This window comes from Camelina sativa, chromosome 18, assembly GCF_030686135.1.
Source record: "Camelina sativa cultivar CO46 ecotype springtype chromosome 18, ASM3068613v1".
NCBI lineage: Eukaryota > Viridiplantae > Streptophyta > Magnoliopsida > Brassicales > Brassicaceae > Camelina > Camelina sativa.
This window is the reverse complement of record NC_141897.1, coordinates 5698442-5714604: the sequence shown is the minus strand read 5'-3', so window position 1 is coordinate 5714604 and position 16163 is coordinate 5698442. Positions and strand designations below refer to the sequence as shown.

The window sequence follows — 16163 nt, the reverse complement described above, 5'->3', positions numbered from 1 at the left end:
TTAAAATATGTATTTTTTATTTATCTAAGTATTGAAAGACTTTAATCAATTACACAAGATATGCTTTTGTGGCTGAGACTACTCTTGATCACAACTGGTCTATCCAAAGAGCAAGGGGACATATCTCTCGGGATGTTGCAGACATCATTCACCCTATCTCTCCTCCAATTGCAGTCTTAGGTCAAGATACGGTTCTATGGATGTATACGCAGGGTGAGTATCGCTCCTCTTTCTCTTCTAATATGCACTTGAGATCTCATCTGTGGTTCCTCGCCGAAAGTACCTTGGTGTCACATTTGATTTCCTCAAGCCATCCCTAGATTCTCTTTCATTGCTTGGCTCGTCATAAAGGATAAGCTATCTACGAGAAAATGCATGGGGTTATGGGGACACGCCCAATCATGTCCACTGTGCAATGAATGTAATGAAACTCGTGACCATCTTTTCTTTGCATGCCCCTACTCTTCCTCTATTTGGGCTGATTTGTGTACTCCTCTCTTGTGACTATACACAACACCAGACTGGAATGATTATGCCCCCATGTCCAATCTTAGATCATGAGTCCACTTTATTTAATGGGTCTCATGTCCTCTCACTAGGCCTGTGAGCCCATCCATATCTGACAGTAGGTTTGCTACGTTTGAGAGGTTTTATAGACTTGTTATCGTCCCTACAAATTATCACATGATCTTTCCTATGTTTTGTCCTCACTCGTATAGTTCTAACAGTCACTTGCCAGAAGGTCACCCATCCTAAGACTACTCCAGCTTAATCACGTTTAACTCACGCTTAACTCTGGAGTTCTCTCAGGACCCTTGACCGAAAAGATAAGTGCACTTTGGTGACATAGGTAGCCAAATAAATTCTTTTAAACCTCTCCGCAAACAGGGTGTCACAATTCATCCCCACTAACAGATCGCAACGTCCTCGTTGCGTACCAAGACAGTCACCCTCGACGGTGTGAGTCCACTTGACTCTACACTGGTCTGGGTTCGGCTCTGATACCACTTGTAACTCCCCGACCGCCACCTCTTAGTGGGCCCGAGTGGATAATTCGGGGTTTTAAAAATATGATTTGCGGTCCAGATATTATACCCTTACAGGCTTTTGTTTGAAAGATAAAATTTACAACCAAAATGAAACACTTCATGTTGCAGGTTGTGACAGGTTGTGTTCAGTCACAACTAATTTGAGGAGATGGGGATAGATTGTGATCCAGGGTGTGGTACTTGTGGGGATCCAAGGAAACTAATAATCATGCTTTGTTTGAATGCCCACCAGCTAGATAAATTTGGGCACTCTCTCAGATTCCTTAATTACCCGGTACCTTCCCAACATCCTCTCTATATGCCAATATGGACTACTTATTTTGGAGAACACCCAACAAAGTATATGCTCCAACGTTCCCATGGATTATGTGGTATATATGGAAAGCCAAGAATGGTAAGATTTTTGAAATTAAGGATATAAATGTTCTCGAGGTGTTATGTGTGGCAGAGACAGAGGAGAAAACTTGGCAGCTAGCCCAGCTAGAGCCTTCACAGGAAGACCCGGAGCCTACGATTATGTGTCAATCACCTGGGATGCGAACGATAACCCTTAGGCCTTTTGCTTCAGGGTGTCGGTGTTATGTTGATGGCTCTTGGAAGGCCAGTGATAAGTTTTCAGGTACAAGATGGTATTGCTTGCAACCAAATGAAGATGCGCTAACCATGGGAGCTGCTAATCTACGTCGCGAAGCTTTCGTCTCGGCTATGAAGTGTATGATTTGCGCTGATAACCGTGATGTAACTTTTCTCACTGAGTGTTCAGGCTTGGTGAAGATGGTGTCTTCACATTTTGAGTGGCCAACTTTCTCAGTTTACCTTGAAGATACTGCAATCGATAGGGAAAAAATTTCAAACTTTTATTTATCTCTTATTTCTCGTAATGCTAATGTAAAAGCGCATTTTTTGCCACAAAAAGTTCATACCAAACTGCATTATGTTACTTGTGTAAATAATTTTCCTACCAATTAGTTTTCTGAGCTAATTTATTTTAGTTGTTGAAAAAATATGAAAAAATAGAAAAAATTATTATTGTTTGGTTTATTTATATATATATATTAGATATCTTCTAAGTTTTCTGATATTTCGGTTAACTATTTAATTATTGTTTGGTTTGGTTTTGATTAATTTGGATATAGATTTTACAAACCATTCACGCTGTTTAAGAAACTTCGGTTTTATTACGGTATGGGGATTTTTGGTTCGGTTCGGTCTGCCCACCCTAACTTGGATGAACGCAACTGGTTTTTCAGCTTAATTTATAAACCGAGAAACGGAAATACCCAAAAATAAAAGGGCTCGTAATGCAATTTAGTAGAAGTTGAAAACCAAAAAATATATTTGCTGCTTTGCTCGAGAGCCTCCAACTCCAACACTACCGATTTGAGTGTATCAAGGTTTCTGATTGATAACGATTATTCAAGTTGCAGAACAAAAATGGAATCGATTCATCCTCACTTCAAGGTCCGCTTCTTTTCCATTAGGTTTCTAGTTTTGCCCCCATCTCTGCAATTGAACTGTTTCGAACTGTGGAATTTGATGTTTTTGCTTGTTCCTTTTTTAATGTATCTGCTAAAGCTAGAACCTTTCTGCGTTTTCAAAACCATCCCTTGGTGGAATTTGGTGTCTATGTAGAGAGAGGTTAGTGATGTGATTCTTCTTTTCTTTCCAATTTGAATTTTGTTCGCAGCTAATTTTGGGATCATCTTCGATTGCTCGACGTAAGATACTCACAGACATGGGATACCAATTCACTCTCATGGTAATTTCTAATTTCTTGTCCCTTTTGAACTTATTCAAAGATTGCAGTTTTGTATTTGGGTTCGTTTAATTGAAGTAAAAAGTTTACTTGTAAATTGTTAATTTAGAGTGCTGATATTGATGAGAAAAACATCCGCAAAGATAAACCTGAGGAGTTGGTTTTGGCTTTAGCTGAGGCAAAGGTATACTGCAAATAAAATGGTTATTTGTGTATATTGATTGATGATTGCTTTGAAGTCTTGTCCATGTTGTTTTGTTCAAATAAAGAAAGCATTTATTTATATACTGCATCACAGGCTGATGCTATTGTGTCAAAACTACATACTGAATGTGAGGATGAGGAACAACAACCTACAATCTTGATTGCATCGGATACAGTATGTAGTTTTTGGTTTAGCTAAGTACTAGTAAAGTCTCAATCTACTATCACCAAGTTCCATTTTATGTCTCTGGGGATGCATCATCTTCTTGGCAAAACACATTCTTAATAGCCGTACGGGCTAGGGTTCTCTATATTTCACTCTCAGGCTATTTTATGTGTCATTTCTCTAGGTCTTGATCTACTTTTGTTTTCCGTATTTGTTATCTTCTGTGCAAGTTAAATCTTTATGCTCTGCCTACATGATATCTTATCTTAGGCCACCTTATAACCAAAGGTGTTTCATAAAGCATTTCCTCTTCGTCAGACACATTAATAAATCGGCGAAATTTTTTTCCCAGGCTGAAGCAATCATGCAGCGAATCCCTGATGGTGGCAGCCTAGAGGAGGATAAGTCGACCTTACTTATTACTTGTGACCAAGTACTGATTTATATTTGAACTTTCTGTGTTGGCGCAAAGTTTACTTTGACATTATCATCTAGCTAGCTGTAAATAGGTTACGTTAGTGATAAAATGGAGTCTAAAGAGCTAAGATTGTATAAATTGTTAGTTGGTATGTAATTTTTACGAGTTGACTTATGAAAGATGGGGCATTCTAAGGACATAAGTGGTACTTGGTGATATTGGATAGTCTAGGAGAGACTTGGATTTAATGATTTGACTTCTGTGAAGGTGGTAGTCTATGAAGATGCCGTCAGAGAGAAACCCTCGAGTGTCGAGGAAGCAAGGGAGTACATAAGAGGTAAGTTCACATGATCGTCCTTGTTTACTACAACTCAAAAGGCTTATGTTAAATAACTAAATTCAAAACGCAGGCTATTCCAAGGGACACACAGCAACAGTGAGTTCTGTGGCTGTGACAAATCTCAAAACAGGACTCAGAAAATCCGGCGTTGATAGAGTGGAGGTAACATTTTTTACTTTTGTATTCCGTTAGAGTTGGGATATTTTACATTTTGTAAAATATATATAGCACCAGCTGATGATGTAAATTCCTAACAGATCTATTTCAATGAAATACCGGAGGAGACTATCGAGAAACTGGTGAGTGGTGTTTGGTACAAGTTTAATATATGTCACCTTATTAACATTACTTGGGCTCTACTAAGATTAGGGCTGTATTGGTGACCAGATTGAGGAAGGCACAGTGCTTAAGGTGGCTGGTGCACTCCTAATCGAGCATCCTCTAATATTGCCATGCGTTAAGGAAGTGGTTAGATTCCTCTTGCTTTCTCCATATTAACATAATCTGAACCATAACACATGACTTTACGTGGATTCAAGTCTAGAGTCTTATTCCTTGAATATCATAGATAGATTACAAATATGTACTGCAAAAGTTGATCTTATAATTTTGTTTTCTCTTATCTTTCTATACCGATTTGAACCATGAATGTTAAATTATTGATAAATTGTTTGTATCAGGCTGGGACAACGGATAGCGTGATGGGTCTGCCCAAAGAATTGACTGAGAAACTGATAAAGGAAGTATTGGCAATGGCAAGCGGTTAGCTACTACATTCCTGGTTTCTATGGCAAGCATTGAGCTACTACATTCCTGGTCTCTCTAGGACATAGAAACATGAACAAGTATTTGTTAAACTAGTTTGTTGAAGTTGTGTTTTTTTTTTTCTCGTTGTCTCTGATAGGAATATGATAATTTGATTTCTTAATGGCCAGGGGTATTAAAACCTAAGTACACCAAACTAGTGTTTAGGTGATTAGTTTTGGTTCCGGTCAACAAATCCACAACTTGAAAAAGATTGTATGATGTTGGTTCGGTTTGGTAGACTATTAGCCTTCATTTCGGTCTAATTAGAATTCTTTCCAAACCGAACTACCTAAATCACACAAACCGAACCATTAAGTTTTGTTAGAATTTGAATACTGTAAAAAAAAAAAATCTACCAGCCTAAAAAGTATCGACTCTTCCTTCTTTCCACAAACACTCTCTTTCCTCCTCCATCATCACAAATGGATGAGATCAAACCAAAGGAAGAAGAAAAACTCAAACGAGGCCGTAACGTCAAACCCATTTGCCGTGAAACTGGAGACCACGTCCATTATCCACCAACAACAACAACACGCAAACCTAAATCCAAACCCACGCGTACTCAACACGCGCCACCACCGATCCTCGAATCAATCTTCAAAGTCACTCACAAACCACGCTACGGAGAATGCAGGAAGAATCATGCCGCCGATATCGGCACCATCCCTTACGACGGCTGCCGCGAGTTCGTCACGGCCGCCGAGGAGGAGGAAGACCATTCTCTAAATTGCGCCGCATGCGGCTGTCACCGTAACTTCCACCGTGAAGAACTGATCAGTGACAACGGAGTCGCCGAGACGGTTCTTGAAGTTCTCAAGATTTCGTCGCTTCAGTTCCGTGAGATCTTCTGCTCACCTTACGGCGGCGGAAAAAGCAAAGCGAAGAAGAAGAAAGAGGAGAAAGGAGAAGATTTGGTGGAGAAGAGAGTGAAGAGGTTGAAGAAGAAGTTTACGGCGGAGCAGACGGAGAAAATGAAGGATTACGCGGAGAAGCTACGGTGGAAGGTGAGACCTGAGATGAGAGATGAAGTTGAAGAGTTTTGCGTAGAGATTGGAGTAAATCGAAAGAAGTTTAAGATTTGGATGAACAATCACAAGGATAAGAACTGATGAGTTTACCAAACTCTATTTTGTGTAACTGTGTAATGATTGTTGTGGCCAAGGATTTGCTCAAAAATGTACTTGTATTAATTTAAACATGTTCAATACAAAGTTGCTCTTGTAGCCAGATTGGCTGCTTTACAGATTCAGCATAAAACTCTCTATCAATACATTCAAATTGTGCTAACAAGTGAGCTACTTTATTACATTCTCTTTTTGTAAGCAAAAAAAACTTAAGGAAAATTTTTTTGAAGCCCAATAGTGTATAGGGTGAATTAGTGTAATAACCAAAATTGATAATATATTTAAGAATATATCACATTAATTCAATAAATTAAATATCTGATATAAGGGTTAGGAAAAATAACCAATGGGGGAGAGTGTTGATGGTTTGGAGGTGGTGGTAGAGGGTGGTGGCCGGAAGTGGTTTCCGGAGGTTCGCCAGTGGTGGTTTCTGACGGATGTTGCCAGAGGTTGTTTCCGACGGTGGTGGCCAACGATGGTTGCTGAAGGTGACGGTCGGTGGTGGTTGCCGGAGGTGGCAGCTGGCGGTAGTCGCCGGAGGTGGTGGCCGATGGTGGTAGTCAGAGGTGGAGGCCGGCGGTAGTCGTCGGAGGTAGTGGCCGATGGTGGTCGTCGGAGGTGGTGACCGGCGGTAGTCGCCGGAGGTGATGGCCGGTGGTGGTCGTCGGAGGTGGTGGCCGGAGGTGGTTGCCGGCGGTGGTCGCCGGAGATGGTGGCCTACGGTGGTGGTCGGTGGTGGTCGCCGGAAGTGGTGGCCAGCGATAGGTGGTTGAGGGTGATAAGAGGGGGTTAATATTGTAATTATTATAGAAAATACACACTATATCACCTTTATATGGTTAGAATAGCTACTAAGTTAATTATAATAAAAAATTTGAGTTATAGAGTGCGATTTCCCTAGTATATATCTTGGAGCAAGTTTGTAAGAGATGCATCAAACGTCCCTTCCAAGGAATAAACTTATAAGAACTTTACAATTGTCTTCAAAGATTACCGACGTATAACCCCTAATCCAAGTTTGTTGGAGAGCAGCCAAGAGTGCTTTTGTTTCTGCTTCTAATGGTAAAGTCGTGTGAGTGAACTTTGTTGATCCCATAGCTAAAGGCGAACCCAAATAGTCGCGCATAATTCAACCTCTAGTTGCATCTTGGTGTAGATTGTCAAACCCTGCATCAAAATTACATTTAACGGTTGAAAAAGATGGGGATGTCCATCCTGGTGCTTCAAATCTTGTTCTTGTAGATCGTAATTTATCTATTTTCTTAAAAATATTAAGCCATTCTTTTGTTTTTGCCTTGGCTTGTAAAACCGTCTTCGACGCACTCTCTCTAAAGTCATTAAAAACAAATCTGTTTTTGTGCTTTCCATATACGCCATAACAGCCAAAAAGGTAATAATGTGTCATTGTCCATGTTAGGATGGTTTAGTGTAAGTGTGATGATATTGGATATATTCTCCTCAGCATCATTAGAAATTTGAGTCAAATCAAGGAAAGAAGTGTTTGAGAGTCGCCAAACCAATTGTGCAAAGGGACACGAAAATAACGCATGGTTTATTGTTTCATCTGCTTGTTGACATCGTGGACAAATATCACCAAGTTGCATACTTCATGACTAGAGCTGTCAAACGGGTATGCCGGCGTCCGCCTGGACAGACCCGCCATTGTTCGCTTCTTCCTTTAGACCGCAGTGGGTCGCTCGCTTTGACCACGGACAGATAAAACAGTGTCCAAACCCGTTCCGCAAAGATCATCGGGTATGTGGACCAGCCCGCGAGTCTGTAAAGTTTACCAAAAACCTGCAGTTTACCAAAAACCTTGTAATTTACCAAAAACCTGCAGTTTTCATATAAAATCTGAAGCTATGATTAGACAAACTTAAGGAGAAGGGTCACTGCATCGAATACTTGAAAACACTGAGTTTTTTAAACATGATTCGATTCATGGCAAAAACCTGCAGTTTTTTTTAAAAAACAGAACCTGCAGTTTTTATAAGAACCGAAACATGCAAAGTGCAGTTGTATTGAACATTAGAACCTAAACTTGCAGTTTTATAAAACCATAACCTGCAGTTTTATAAAACCAAAGCTAAAGTTAAAACTCAAACACTTAAAATCTGAAACATTCAAAATCTGAAGTCAAAGACTTAAAAGTCTGAAACAAAACTAAAACTCAATGTCACCTTTTTAATTCAAACTAAAATCTGAAACTGAAGTACTAAACTGAAACCTAAAAATAATTTGAAACTGGAACTCAAGCTGTTTCTTCATCATCAACAATCGATTGGAAAGAAGGTAGTGCCTCATCTTCACCAATTAATCCTTTCTCCTCTTCTACAGATTTCAAAAAAAAAAAAACAAGTTAATCGATTGGAAAGAAGGTCATGTCTAAGATTGTGAAATTGAAAACTTATGAAACACATTTGCTTACCATTTTCATATGCTTCAAAACCTTTTAACCAATTGCGACTGCATATTAATGCTTGAACATTTTTTGGGAGAAGATAACTTCTATACTTGTTCAAAACTCTAGCTCCAATGCTAAAGGAGGATTCAGAGGCTACTGTTGTTATAGGAATACTATGAAGATCACAAGCCATGGAAGCCAATTCTCCATAGCGTTGAGAGTTATCTTTCCAATACTTTAGAATATCTAAACTCTCAAAATTCTTCATGTCTATTGCTGGTTCATCAAGATACATTTGTAAGGACGTCTTTCCACTAGCAACAAGAGTATCTTTTCGAAAGGCTAAGAAATCCTGCATAAGAAACAGTAAGAATTAAGAAACTGAAACTTTAAAACCAAAACTGCTATTTTTTTAAAACCAGAATCTTAAACATAACAACCAACGAACTAAAAACCTGCAGGTTTTAAAAACCCAGAACCTGTAATTTTTGAAAAACTAAAACATAACAAATTAACAACCAGAACCTGAAACTTTAAAACCAAGAAAAAACAGAACCTGAAACTAGTCAAACAGAGACTTTAGGAGTGCTTACATCGTAATTGCTGAAGTTTCCTCTTTTTCCTTCATTGTCATCTCTGTGGTGATATGTTTCACGTGTTTCTGGATATTGTGATGCAAAAACTGACTTGTTCTCATATGATTCAAACAAAGTAGTTAGTTTACTTTTCAAGTGTTCAATCTTCTGTTGACAAGAACTTTTATCAAGTTTACCAAAACAGAAGTTTGCAAGTGTTAGCTTCAACCTTGGATCAAGCACTGTAGCCATTGCAAATAAATCACTTACTTCTTCCCAGTAATTATCAAACTTGTCCTTCATGGGTACAATCATGATTCTAATAACTTCATCTTCACTAAACTCATTCACTGTCAACCAGTTATTGATCTTCCAAACTTGCATGAAGTACAAGGTTGAAGTTGGATATGTGGAACCTGAAATAAGAGTAGTAACCTGATCAAACGGCTCCAACAAATCACACAAACTATTGAGTCGTTTCCATTCATCTTTTGTAGGAAAAAACTTATAGTCTTTCCCATCAATAACTTTGAGATTAGCAAATGCAGCTCTATACTTGAGAGCCCTATCAAGCATCTTGTATGTTGAGTTCCATCTTGTTTTTACATCCAACAAAAAACCAGCCTGATGCTTTATACCAACAGATTCCACACATTTTGCAAACAATATCTCCCGGTGTTCTGATTTTTTAACATACTTGATACTCTTTCTGATTTTTACCAACGAACTACCAATCACTGCCAGACCATCTTAAACAATGAGATTAAGAACATGTGCTGCACATCTCACATGAAAATGCTCTCCTCCACACAACAAATCGTTTCACAACACTAGCTGATTTTCCACCATCTCTTTCATTGTATCGTTCTTAGTAGCATTGTCTAAAGTAAGTGAGAACACTTTTTTTTCAATTCCCCATTCCTTCAGTTTCTCAAGAATCTCCATAGCTAAGTGTGTACCTGTATGTGGAGGCGGTACAGCACAAAATGCTAGAATTTTGTTGTTCAGCTTCCAATTCTTGTCAATGTAGTGTGCTGTTAGACACATGTATCCCTCTTGAGTGATTGCAGACCATAAATCAGAAGTGAGACTGATCCTTCCAGGGAGATTAGCTAATTCTCGCTTTAAATTATCTGCTTCATTTTCATAAAACTTGTAAACATCAGCTGCTACTGTGTTTCGGCTGATAAATTTTACATCAGCATTCAAATACTTCCAAATTGATCTTACTCTCTCATACTCAACATAAGCAAATGGGAAATCATGCTGAATTATACATTTAGCTATCATTTAACGAAAAACCATATGATCTATCTTCCTAGCTTGCAACTTTGCTTCTGAATTAATCATCATTTGACTAATATCACCATTTCTAGGCTTAAGCTTACACACTTGCAAATGACGTCCGTATGAATTTGTACCATTTTTGTGTGGATTATAAGAATAATCTGACTTACAATGCTTGCACAATGCTCTTTCTTCAGTTTTTCCCTTGTGATCCTTCTTAGTAATCACCGTAAAGTCAGCCCACACATCTGAATATTGCCTTCTTTTTTTCATTTTGTTGTGAAATTCCTTTGTCACCATCATCACCATCGTCATCATCATCAGAGTTCTCAATGGATGACCTTTTACTAGGCTTAGACGTTTCAGCTCCATTAGTCTGCTTTTTCTTCCTCTGTGCTGGTGACTTTCCTTTGACACCATCATCATCGTTGTTGATCTATGTTCCTCTTTCGCTTTCAGCATTTGCAAAATCAAGAATTCTCTGAGATTCCAAATCTAACGATATACGATTGCAAGAATCATGTGACTCCTAAAACAAACACACAAACTATTACTTTTAAGTTTTAGCTTAAATCATGAAGACACTATCTTAGTAAGTAATAAGAAGTAACTTACCATTGCAAATTTCTGGTTTTGGTTGAATGTGGATCTTTGTGGTGAAGTTGTGAACTTGTGATAGTTGATAAATGATTTGAGCAGTGAAGGATGATGAATGATATGAGAATCTGAGTTGTGATTTGTGAATACTCTGTTTTGACTTTCGACACAATTTAAAAGTTCAACGAGGTAGGGTTTTTAGTTTTAGGTTAAATGTTTACTTGTATAGAAGATTGGAAAACCTCTATAAGAAACATAAGCTTTAATAAATCTATTATCTATATAAGAAAAATATAAAACTTTTTTTTGCGGACCAGTCTGTATACCCGCCAACCCGCCACGGAAAAACCCGTTAAACCCATGTTCCGCATGGACCGGACCCGCGATGCCCGCATATGTTTGGACAAAACTTATGTGTCCAAGCCCGCTCTGCAATGGTACTAATTGGGCCACGCCTGCGGGTTCTAAGCCCATTTGACAACTCTATTCATGACCGTAGTCTTGTTATAGTAGGTAAAGCTCAAGAAACAGTACACCATAGAGTTTGATCTTTAGGATTAATTTTAACCTCCAGATTTTATTTTAGTGCTCAACCGAACCATAAGGTATATCAGAAGGAATGTCACATGAAAGTGGATCATGTGTTAAAAATCAGTAACCCGACTTAATAGTGTAGTCTCCAAAAGTGGTATAATTCCAAATGATTTTATCTGGTTTTTCATCCTTCGAAAGATAGATATGTTGAATATGTTCACGATCTTCAGCATCGAAAACCGTATTAATCTTCAGCATATCACATGATCTATATCCCCATATCTGGAAATGAAAGTATCCTTGGTAATTTGATCATGTTGGTTATTAGAAAGAATAGGCCGAGGAGGATGTGAATTGACGACATTAACTATTCATAATCGGATTGATCTACCATCACCAACATTATATATTGTGCTTTTTTTAATAATGAAATGCCAACTAGCAATGAACACCAACCCTAAGATAGATTTTTGCGAGGTTTTGCATCTAAGATAGAATCATCCTTGTAGTAACAAGCTTTCATTATCGCGGCAAATAAGGAATTTGGATATTGAACTAGCCTTCATGCTTGTTTTGCAAGCAACACATCATTGAGTTTTTCCAAGTCTTTAAATCTTAGTCCTCCCTCCTGCTTTGAATATTGTAATTTTTTCCAAGCAATTCAGGGAATTCCTCTTTGTTGAACACATTTCTCCCACCAAAAATTCATCAGTATTGATTCAATATCAGAGGTAATTCCCTTTGGTAATTTAAAACATGACATTGCATAGACTGGCATGGCATAGCCAACCCTACTGATTTGAGCATTACTTCTTTGCTAGCTGGAGAAAGTCTCTTTAATTTGCAGTCCAACTTGATGTTCCTTCTTCACTCTGTCAATGATGTAATAAAACACTTCTTGTTTTTTCCTTCCAAATTGTTTTGGTAGTCCCAAGTATTTTCCCCCTCCTCCATGATTTGGTATACCTAGAATAGGTTTTAATCTATCATGTGTAGTTCCAAACACCAAGATCCAAAAGTAATCAATGATTTAGATGTATTTATTTTCTGCTCGAATAGTACTCATAGTCATCAAATACATCTTTTAAAGCCTGACAACTTCTTCTGTTTGCTTGGCAAAAGAAAAGCAAGTCATCTGCAAATTATCGATGAGTAATGTGTGGTATGTCGTTTTCAATCCTTATGTCTTTAATATATCAATTCTTCAGCCTTTAACTTGATAAAGATGACTCAAAATGTCTCAACAGAGTATAAAAAGATAAGGTGATAACAGATCATCTTGACGAATCCGTCTTTCTGGCTTAATATTGCCATACGGTGCACCGTTATCAAGAGAGAGTAACTAACGGATCATACAGCCGCCATAATCCAACCTATCCACTTATTGTAGAAACCAAATAATCTCAAAAGTAGATTCCAAGAAATTTCATTTGACTTTGTTGTAAGCTTTGCTAACATCTGTTTTAACTACCATATATGAATTTGATACTCGTTTGCGAACCTTAAACGAATGCATGACATCATGAGCTATCATTACATTGTCTTGAATGATTCAGCCAGGAATGAAATCTGCTTGGGCCTTAGAGACAATCCCATCAAAATTTTAAGTCATTGAACCATATACTTTGAAATAATCTTATAGAACACATTGGAGAGAGCAATAGGCCTATACTCTGATAGAGTTGAAGGATTATATATCTTTGGGATTAGACAAATATTAGTATTATTCATATTTGATTTCATTTTTGATGTTTCAAAGAAATCTTTCACTTATTGTATCACATCACCGCTTACTCTCAAACATAGGTCATCGTAATTAGATAAGTTTAAATTTATAAAGCATCTGCAATCTTTGTCTATCTAGATTTCAGCTCCCGCGTGCGTGCATCCGAGAGATTGATAAGCTATATATGCTATGTTTCCTATGGTCTGATCCCGATTTAAATACTCACCAATCAAAGCTTTCTTGGGATGATGTTTGTTAACCAAAGCTAGAGGGTGGCTTAGACCTTTGGTCTCTAAAAGAAGCAAATGATGTATGTTCTCTCAAATTCATCTGGCATGTGGTCTCTAAAGCGAACTCATTATGGGTTAAATGGTCTGAGGCGAACTTGCTCAAACACGAGTGTTTTTGGTCAGTCAAAGAGTCCACAACCCTTGGTTTTTGGATGGGGAAAAAACTCATGTTTTGTAGCCAAGCTTTCCTATAAAACAAAGGTAAACAATGGTCGTACAACATCCTTTTGGTTTGATGATTAGTTTGGGCTGGGACGTTTTGCAGATGTTGTGGGAGAAAGAAGGATTATTGATATGGGTATCCGCAAGAACATGTCAGTAGCAGAGGCTTGGGCTAGTCGTCGTCGGCTGCGACACCGAGTGGTCGTTTTAAACACGATAAAAATACACTTCATGTCTAATGGCAGAACCATAATGAGGGGGACGATGTGGTTCTATGGAAGGGAAAAAATGATGTTTACAAATCAAATTTCTCTACAAGTGATACGTGGAATCACACATGCACAGTGGCAAGCGACATGACTTGGTATAATGGGGTATGGTTTATGCATGCCACGCCAAAGTTCTCCTTCTGTGTTTGGCTTTCAGTGCAAGACAGATTATCACTCGGAGACCGCATGATCCAATGGAACAATGGAGCATCCAAGACGTGTGTTCTCTGCAACAGTGCTCTAGAATCTAGGAACTACCTATTCTTTTCATGCAGTTTTGGATCAGAAGTTTGGGAAGCTACAGCAAAAAATATTCTCAATACAAAGCATACAACAGACTGGAAATCCCTTCTCATTTCAGTTTACGGGCAATGGCATGATCGCCTTGAGAGCTGCATGGTTCGCTACCTCTTTCAAACTGTCATCTATAACTTTTGGCGGGAGCGGAACTCCAGAAGACACGGACACCCACCTAATGCAGCAGCTTGGATAATCTCTATGGTAGATAGACAAATGAGGGACTGGTTCTTATCTCTTCACCTCATTGGGGATAGACGATATGATAACAATTTGCAAGGCTGGTTTGCCTCTAGACCTTGAGTTCAAATTAGTTTTCATTTTTATTCTTTTCAACTATACGATCCAATAGTTGTAAAAACGTTATATTTTGTTTGAATATAACTCAATATTAAATTTAAAATAATAAAATAAAATAAAAAGAATCCACCACAAATCAACCAATAAAGAGAAGGTAATTGAGAAGATAGGAGAAGTGGATCGTGTCCATAATACATTTGGTGACACTATTATTGAAGAAGACATCACGGAAAAATATTACTTCGCTCAACAAGATTTCAAAGAGACCAGACTCGTTTCAGGTTGGTGGTCCTAATGCAAATGTAATGATAACACACACATGAATATGTTTTGCCTGAATGATTTATCTTGACTTTACAGTATTATGTGAATAAAGATTGTTACTTTGCATACCATTTTATCCATACGTCTTTAGGTTTAGTTTTTGGCATCTCTACCAATGTTGGATTTTAACAATATACCCCTCCCATCGAGTAGCGACGTCTCGGCGCTAGCGGCTTCGGATTATACAATCAGCCTTCACATCAGCCCATATCAGCCAGCCTGAGTCGGTAGATCGGACGAATTGATAGAGTTGCATATGAGATAATGGCCTCATAAGGTCCATGGGTCCTTAATGTCTCCCCAAAACCTAGGTTACTAGGAGAGAAACCCATGAGCACTTATATATTACCACTCTCTCCTCTATCTCTACTGATGTGGGATCTTATCACCATATAATTCAAAATATAATAGTAATCATAACCAAAAGAAAGTTTCTTACCATTGGCTTTTGAGTTTTGTCGAAAGGATGACAATTTTATATATTTACAAGAGCTTCTCCCGCCAGCATTAGGTTTCATATAAAGAAGATAATTTAGATAATCTCCGATATAAACAAACAAAGAAAGAATCTCTTTAAAATTGTCGCAAAGTCATGGGATGTGCATCTTTAGCGACTAATCCTTCATGTTGTTCTAATCGCGCAAAAGATAGTGAAGGCTTAATTATCTTCAGGCGTTGGCGCCATCGAAGGCTCCATTACCAACTTCTCTTCTTCTACGCGACTAACAAACTCTTGTGCCAAATGCATTTCTTCTGAATATCCCATCATCCGCCTTGGACTAGATTCCTTGATTTTTTTTTCTGAAATTCATATAAAAAAAATATTGAATATTTTATAGAAGAAAAACTAAAATGTTCACTTTTATCAACCAAAACGTTCGGGGCTGAGCCAGTAGCCTCCCTAAGCCTGGAACAAGCATTTGATAATACCCTTATTGGGTTAAAATAATTCTTTCCAAGCGGGATTGAATTGAAGATGGAAGGTTCAACTTCCTTTGAAGGACCGAGTCAACGATCATTTTCTTGACTTCTTAAGAAGAGATTGTTAAGAAGTATACCTTGATCATTAGAGAGTGTTGGAAGGTTTTTGAGAGATTGAGACCAGCTAACAAGCATTGGGGTGATAATGGTGAGAAGAGCCCAGAAGAAGAAGATCATGACGTAGGCCCTTCCTTTCATTTCTCAACAACAATTTTTATTTTTATTTTCTAACAAAATTAAAGATTGATGATGTTTGTTTCATCCTTAATAACCCAACCAGAAAATACAAAATGGGTTTAGGAAGAAGACAACTTCTTCCAACAAATAAACGTCGAGCTGGCCATGTTTGCATAACATTCTCAACACTTTCTTCCTTGTTTATTTTATTTTTATTATTTGTATGTTTTAAAATAATCTCGCATGAAGTCAAGCATTTCAACAAGTTTGTTAGATTTAATTAACTTATGTTTGGTGGTTAGGATGGTGGTTGTTTTGGAATCATTTTCGGTCCGGTCTAATCCGCTCCTAATTTTTTTTGTTTTGTCATTTGGTC

The 16163-nt window shown here is 38.0% G+C and overlaps 4 protein-coding genes and 2 pseudogenes across 15 annotated transcripts; 4 read left to right on the top strand and 2 right to left on the bottom strand.

Annotated features, from left to right (window-relative positions):
- Positions 1-47: 47 nt before the first annotated feature.
- On the top strand, positions 48-4884 carry LOC104760683 (uncharacterized). 10 transcript variants are annotated; one of them, XM_087499206.1, is made up of 10 exons: positions 48-213; positions 2737-2808; positions 2915-2989; positions 3104-3184; positions 3528-3608; positions 3861-3930; positions 4004-4095; positions 4191-4232; positions 4321-4401; positions 4614-4884. In XM_087499206.1, exons 2-10 carry the CDS (start codon positions 2785-2787, stop codon positions 4698-4700), a joined length of 633 nt encoding a protein of 210 aa, XP_087355332.1. In that variant the 5' UTR covers positions 48-213; positions 2737-2784; the 3' UTR covers positions 4701-4884. The 10 variants fall into 10 exon arrangements, with proteins under 10 accessions (XP_087355332.1, XP_087355334.1, XP_087355337.1 ...); XM_010483645.3 differs by lacking the exon at positions 3528-3608 and adding an exon at positions 2300-2510 and having other exon boundaries at positions 52-213; XM_010483644.3 differs by lacking the exon at positions 3104-3184 and adding an exon at positions 2300-2510 and having other exon boundaries at positions 61-213.
- Positions 1356-2018, top strand: LOC147921570 (uncharacterized). The gene has a single exon (XM_087497744.1). The coding sequence runs from the start codon at positions 1356-1358 to the stop codon at positions 2016-2018; it is 663 nt and encodes a 220-aa protein (XP_087353870.1).
- A 129-nt stretch (positions 4885-5013) lies between the features above and the next one.
- On the top strand, positions 5014-5997 carry LOC104760682 (zinc-finger homeodomain protein 13 pseudogene; annotated as a pseudogene). The gene has a single exon (XR_015588858.1). The product of XR_015588858.1 is annotated as a zinc-finger homeodomain protein 13 pseudogene (transcript).
- Positions 5998-8115: 2118 nt separating this feature from the next.
- On the bottom strand, positions 8116-10452 carry LOC104763174 (zinc finger BED domain-containing protein DAYSLEEPER-like). Its single transcript, XM_087497743.1, has 3 exons — positions 8862-10452; positions 8293-8620; positions 8116-8195 (listed from the first exon to the last, which is right to left on the bottom strand). The coding sequence occupies exons 1-3, from the start codon at positions 9417-9419 to the stop codon at positions 8116-8118; spliced, it is 966 nt and encodes a 321-aa protein (XP_087353869.1). The 5' UTR covers positions 9420-10452.
- A 3343-nt stretch (positions 10453-13795) lies between these two features.
- On the top strand, positions 13796-14308 carry LOC147921569 (uncharacterized). The gene has a single exon (XM_087497742.1). It carries the CDS (start codon positions 13796-13798, stop codon positions 14306-14308), a length of 513 nt encoding a protein of 170 aa, XP_087353868.1.
- A 732-nt stretch (positions 14309-15040) lies between these two features.
- On the bottom strand, positions 15041-15936 carry LOC104760681 (uncharacterized; annotated as a pseudogene). The gene is made up of 2 exons (XR_015588855.1): positions 15688-15936; positions 15041-15430 (listed from the first exon to the last, which is right to left on the bottom strand). The product of XR_015588855.1 is annotated as an uncharacterized LOC104760681 (transcript).
- Between the last annotated feature and the right edge of the window lie 227 nt (positions 15937-16163).

Excerpts from the sequence above, each read along its gene's own strand:
- LOC147921570 (XM_087497744.1), top strand. The coding sequence starts at position 1,356 with ATGGACTACTTATTTTGGAGAACACCCAACAAAGTATATGCTCCAACG.
- LOC104760683 (XM_087499205.1), top strand. The coding sequence starts at position 2,484 with ATGGAATCGATTCATCCTCACTTCAAG. Across the intron at positions 2,809-2,914 it reads GATACCAATTCACTCTCATG|AGTGCTGATATTGATGAGAA; the intron begins GTAATTTCTAAT and ends TTGTTAATTTAG. Across the intron at positions 4,402-4,613 it reads TGCCATGCGTTAAGGAAGTG|GCTGGGACAACGGATAGCGT; the intron begins GTTAGATTCCTC and ends TGTTTGTATCAG.
- LOC104763174 (XM_087497743.1), bottom strand. The coding sequence starts at position 9,419 with ATGCTTGATAGGGCTCTCAAGTATAGAGCTGCATTTGCTAATCTCAAA. Across the intron at positions 8,621-8,861 it reads GAAACTTCAGCAATTACGAT|GATTTCTTAGCCTTTCGAAA; the intron begins GTAAGCACTCCT and ends TTTCTTATGCAG. Across the intron at positions 8,196-8,292 it reads TTTTGAAGCATATGAAAATG|AAGAGGAGAAAGGATTAATT; the intron begins GTAAGCAAATGT and ends TGAAATCTGTAG.
- LOC147921569 (XM_087497742.1), top strand. The coding sequence starts at position 13,796 with ATGACTTGGTATAATGGGGTATGGTTTATGCATGCCACGCCAAAGTTC.